Source organism: Elephantulus edwardii, unplaced genomic scaffold (genome assembly GCF_000299155.1).
Source record: "Elephantulus edwardii isolate Elephantulus edwardi_28Jun2011 unplaced genomic scaffold, EleEdw1.0 scaffold00083, whole genome shotgun sequence".
In the NCBI taxonomy this organism is placed as follows: Eukaryota; Metazoa; Chordata; class Mammalia; order Macroscelidea; family Macroscelididae; genus Elephantulus; species Elephantulus edwardii.
Genome location: NW_006399833.1, coordinates 974,958 through 980,957, shown reverse-complemented (window position 1 = coordinate 980,957; position 6,000 = coordinate 974,958). Strand labels below are relative to the sequence as shown.

Genomic DNA, 6,000 nt, shown 5'->3' with positions numbered 1-6,000 from the left:
AAGAAATGCTGAGCGAGTTCGGCCCTTTTGATTTTCTGACTCTAGTCCCTCGCACATTTCATTGTAGTATTTTGCTTTGTCATTCCGAGCAGCCTTTTGGAATCTTCTGTTCAGCTTTGATTTAGTTAAACATTCCATTTGGCATTTTTTCTTTTTAAATAATTTATCTCTTTTATTTAAAAAGTCTTTTTTTTCTCCTTCAAAACTGAGCCCCCCCCCCCTTTTTAGCTCTTGCTTACCAGTGCTAGTGCTGTTACAGAGCAATTGACATTTCCTACTTGGAGATACATTGTTTTCCATGGAAAGGACAAGCACCAACAGATTGATTAATTAAACAAAATGCCTTAGACAAGGGCATGTTGGGTAAATGTGGTTTGTGCCATAAAGAAAATCATAATAGCACATAGACATAAATACAAAACAGAGGCCTTTTGGTCATAAATAGGGCCTTTAACAACCACAATTGTTATGCTAAGCAGAGTTTAATGACATAACTGTAATGATGAAAGTTATAGTAGGTATGTTTGACTTAATTCTTATACCACACTTAGTAAAATGCTACCTCTGTAAATATCATTGTTCTCACATGATCTCCAAAACAGCTGTACTAGGCCTTTCATTACATCCCTTTATATTGCAAAACAACACTTTAATTTATTGCAGTACCCTAGTTGTTCTAATATGGAGTCCACCACAATGTCTTCTAAATGTGAAAGTTTTCTATTTTCTAGTTTTATGCTTGTGATACTCAGCAGAAATGATTTTACATAATGATATTTCCCATCTAAATGACCTGAATTGCTTGTCAAAGTTTATAAAATTACTCAAATAATTGCCAAATCTGGACTTCACTTTTAGGAGGGGACAAAAGGAATATGTGTACTTGTGAAGACTAAATGAGATGTTGTTTTATGCTGTCGAGTCACCGTAAATCATAGCAACCCTCTGTACAACAGCCCTAAAACATGCTCTATCCTGTGCCAATCACACTGTCTCTGACCCACCTGCCCCCATTATCTCAGTCATTGAATCAATCCACCTCATCGAGGCTCTTCTTCCTCTCTTGCACTGTCACTTCACTCTCCCAAGCATGACGTCCCTTACCAAGGACTAGTCCCTCCTTGCAACATCTCCAGAGTATGTCAGATGAGGATTAAGAATGCTTATCTCCAAGGAGCAGCCTGGTTAAATACTCTCCAGGATAAACCTGTTCTTCTAGCTGTCTATGGTATATTCAATACTCTTCTCCAGCACCATAGCTCAAAGGCATCAATTCTCTATCATTCCTCGTCATTGTCCAGCTTTCAGATGCACAGCAAGTGATTGCAAAGACCATGGCCTGGATAAGGCGCACCTTAGTTTCCATACTGACACCGTTGCTCTTCAGTACTTTGAAGAAGTCCCTGACAGCTGACTTTCCCAATTCAATTTCCTTTTTAACTTGCTAGCTGCTGGTAAGAATGTTGGTGATTGTGGAGGCAAGCAAATGGAAGCTGTTAACAATCTCAATTTCTTTACTGTCTTTCATGATGCTGCCAGTCGGACCAGTGGTGAGAATCTTTGTTTTCCAGATTTTGAACTTCAATCCATATTGAAGGTTGCAGTCCTTAAACTTTTGTAGCAACTGCTTCAGGTTCTACTCAGTTTCAGCAAGCAGGGTTGTGTCATCTGCATAACAGATTGTTGATAAATCTGCCTCCAATCCTGATTTCACATACCTCCTCATAGATCCCAGCCTCCCAGATGATCTGTTTTGTATATAGATAGAAAAGGTATGGAGATAGGACACACTCCTGGGATACACCTTTCCCAGTTTTAAACCCTGCACTGTCTCCTTGCTCTGTTCAGATGACTGTCTCCTAGTCCAAGTATGGGTTTTGCATAAGCATGATCAAGTGTTCTGGGATTCCCATTCACAGTCAAACGCCTTTGCATAATCTATGAAACACAGAAATTCCTCCGGTACTCCCTGATTTCAGCCAAGATCCATCTAACATCAGCAACAATATCCCTAGTACCACGACCCCTTCTAAACCCAGCCTGGACTTCCGGCAGTTCTCTGCTGATGTGCTGTTCTAATCGTAGAATCTTGCTTGCATGTGAAATCAATGACACTGTTCTGTAGTTTCCACACTCAGTTGGATCACCTTTCTTTGGAATGGGAACAAATTTAGATCTCTTCCAGTCAGTTGTCGAAGTAGTTGTCCTTCAGATTTCTTGGCACAACTTTGTGAGTACATCCAGGGCAGCGTCTTTTTGTTGAAATATGTCAAATGGTATGCCATCAATTCCTGAGGCCTAGTTTTCTACCAATTCTTTCAGAGCAGCTTGGACTTCCTTCCTCACCACTGGCTCTTGCTTATATGCTGTTTCATGAAATTATTATGTGTCAGCCAATTCCTGTTGGTACACTGACTCTGTATACTCTTTGCATCTTCTTTCAATGCTTCCTGGATCATTTAATACTCTGCTCAAAGCATCCTTAACTATTACAACTTACGGATTGAATTTGTTTTTCAGTTCCTTCAGCCTTAGAAATGCTGAGCAAGTTTAGCCCTTTCGATTTTCTGACTCCAGCTCTTTGCACACTTCATTTAATACTTTCTCCTCCCAAGCTGTCCTTTGAAATCTTATGTTCAGCTCCTCAATATCTTGATTTCGTCCCCTTGCTTTGGCTTCTTGGCACTCGAGTGCAAAATTCAGAGTCTTTTCTGACATCTATCTTGGTCTTTTCTTCCTTCTCTACTTTTGTAATGATCTTTTGCATTGTTTTTGGATCATATTCTTGATATTCTCCCATAGCTCGGCAGGTTTACGCTCTTTTGTGTTCAAGTCCTCATACCTGTTCCTGAGATGGTTCTGAAATTCAGGTGGGATAGACTCAAAGTCATATTTTGGTTCCCATGGATTAGTCTTAATTTTCCTCAGCTTCAGCTTGAACTTGCATATGAGTGGTTGGTGGTCTGTTCCACAATTAGCACCTGGCCTTATGTTCACAGCTGATATTGAGCTTCTCTAGTGATTCTTTACACAGATGTAATTGATCTGATGCTTATGCATACCATCAGGTGAAATCCATGTGCACAGCCCATGTTTATGTTTCTTATAAAAATGTATTTGCAACTAATGAGTCATTGATTGTACAAAATTCTATCTTTCTATCTCCAGCTTCATTTCTGTCACCAAGTCCATGTTTTCCAACTACTGATTCTTCTTCTCTGTTCCCAACTTTTACATTCCAGTCATCCATTATTATGAGTACATCTTGATTGCTCGATCAAGCTCTGACTGCAAAAGTTGGTAGAAATCTTCCATTTCCTCCTCTTTGGCCCTGATTGTTGGTGCATATATTTGAATGATCATGGTGTTCATTGGACTTCCTTGTATGCATATGGATATTATCCTGTCACTCACAACATTGTATTTCAAGACAGATCTAGAAATGACTATGAAAGCAATGCCGTTTTTCCCCCTCAACTTTTCATTTCCAGCATAGTAGATCAGGTGATCATCTGACTAAAAATATTCCATGCCAGTGCATCTCATTTCTCCAATATCTAGTATGTGTTATGCATTCCATTTCTTTCTTAACAATATCCAATTTTCCTACATTCATGGTTCTCACATTTCATGATCCAATCACTAGTGTCTCCTCACAACTGTTCTTTCTCCTTTGTGTTTCCATACTTGAGGACTCAGCCTCAGTTGCCCTATCTGCTAGTCTAAGTGTGCTCTATTGTACATACGGTTTTTGAAAGCCTGCTATTTCATAAGTGGATGGCCAATCCTTCTGCCTAGTCTGTCTTAATTTGAATGCTCATATTTAGAACAATATCTGACATACAAATATTTTATAGAAAAAAGCAGAAGAAAGATATTTTCTTAGTTATGGAAATAACCAATAGATTCAGTGTTGTCCTCGCCCATGACACATGTGTCTTGACCCACCTCTTTCCCTGATCTATCAGCATTCCCATCTATTCCCACCTACTCTATTCCACACCTATCTCTACCTATCCAGCCCTTTATAAGATGGCTTTTATTTCAAGCTTTCTGGGCTTCTGTGATGCCGAATGCTTCAAGCTGCTGCTAGTTTCATCTACTACAGCCAGTACCTCTTGAGTTTAGGATTCTGTAAGTCCAAAAACCAGGTACTAATATTAGGGAAGGCTTTCTATCTCAGACAGTTCTGTGGAAAAGTCTTTGCCTTGAACTTCTGCTCCAGAATTGACTGCTTGTGGCTTAGGGCCTCTTCTTTTCCATTTGTAGCATACTATAGTCGCAATGGAATAGTTTCCCAGGGGAGGGTGATGTATAGATTTTTAAAATACCTAGCACAAGGTCTATCACATAATTTTTCCTTTTTCTGTTACTGGATTTCTATTTAAAAGTTTACAATGCATAATTGGCTTAAGCATCCCATTTAAAATGTCAGTTTAAGATGAAAATATAAAGGATTATGGTTCACAGATAATAGAATGTATTTCACACCAAGCAAAATGATGACTAAGCTTTCCTTAGGGCATAACTAGAATACCTAATTTCTCAAAAGATGTTTTTCTTTTTGAAGCCGAATTTTATCAGTTCTATGAAACGTTAAACAGATTTCTATCAAAGTAAGCCAATATGAAAATATAGCCAAATACATTTATGACCAGAGGAAAGGAATATAACTTTCTTTAGAAACTTTTAAATGTTTGCTTTATTTTTGTTCTAACTGGGAAATGTAAGCCATACCTTGTCCCCTCGAGTACACAGGAACCTTAGCTTCTTAATGGATCTGCGCTTTAGCTCATTTTCCAGAACTTCCGATTTTGAAGAACGAATTTCAATGGCCTTTTGACCCCATCCTGTGGTACGCTGAGAACACTCAAAAGCTACAATAAAAATTAAAATATTAAAAGAAAAATATTTCCAGCAGTGATAGAAAATTATAACCACAATCAATGTTTCCTCAGAGAGTTATTGCTGTGTTGTTTGGTGATTTCAAGTTGATCCTGATTCCTAATGACCCTATGCTATAGTTTTGGTTGTTTGCTTTTTAATCCCTTTCTTTTCTCTCCTCTTCTTTTATATTCAATCATTTGGCCATTTTGCTGTTCAGGAGTGGTATTCAAACACATTAGTTACTGATACCATAGTGATCATCAGCGAATTTCCAGAAATTTTGGTTTCTCTGATATCATAGAGGAAGTCAAGGATTAATTGTGGAAATTTCAGCCTACACAGTCATTATTTTTTATTTCCCTCTTGGTAAATTATGGGTTTGTACTTGTACTAAGTGGAAATGATTTGGTAAGAAAAAAAAAGAAAAATTTATACTGTAATTATGTCAACATTGAAATTCCTCTATAATAGAATAAGAAAACATTTGATAAAGTATGGGTTTGTATTTGTACTAAGTGGAAATGATTTGCTGAAATAATGACTTTAACAAGTTTAATGCAAGTCAATAAATTATGATGTTTTAAACAGAACTTAAGCTCATTAAGACTTTCTTCTGCTCTGGAAATTTTTATAACATTTTAATATTTGCTCTTATTTATATTATTTTATGACAATAAAGATGATGAATGTAATTACCTTGAAGAAAGAAGAAAGTTTATAGTCATGCTGTTGTTCTTGTTGATTGCTGTAGAGTCGAGCACGACTCATAGTGACCCTATGACCAAAAGGCCTAAAGCCTTTCTATAACTATTGTCATTTATCAAAGTTCATAGTGTTTCCAGAGGCATGTTGTTTAGGAAGTAGATACCACGCCTGCAGTTCTCTAATGTTGTATTTTCTGGCACAGAGTAAAACATAAATTGTTAAATGTTCAACTTTCAAGTTGATTGTCTTTATGTTCTTTGAAAGGAAGTAAATTCCAATAGATAATAAAATCATGTAAGTCACTTTCATTCCAATATCAGCAAATCAAGAATTTGATAAATTTTATTTCTTATTTTCTTCTGTTACAGAGGAATTTCAATGTTGATATAATTACAGTATAAATTTTTC

General features: G+C 37.1%; 1 protein-coding gene across 1 annotated transcript in view; it reads right to left on the bottom strand.

Moving 5' to 3' along the window:
- LOC102851004 (nik-related protein kinase-like) overlaps positions 1-6,000 on the bottom strand; it is a 288,384-nt gene that overhangs the window by 2,394 nt on the left and 279,990 nt on the right. Inside the window, 1 exon segment of the mRNA XM_006889937.1 lies at positions 4,738-4,877. Coding sequence (XP_006889999.1) covers positions 4,738-4,877 — 140 coding nt within the window.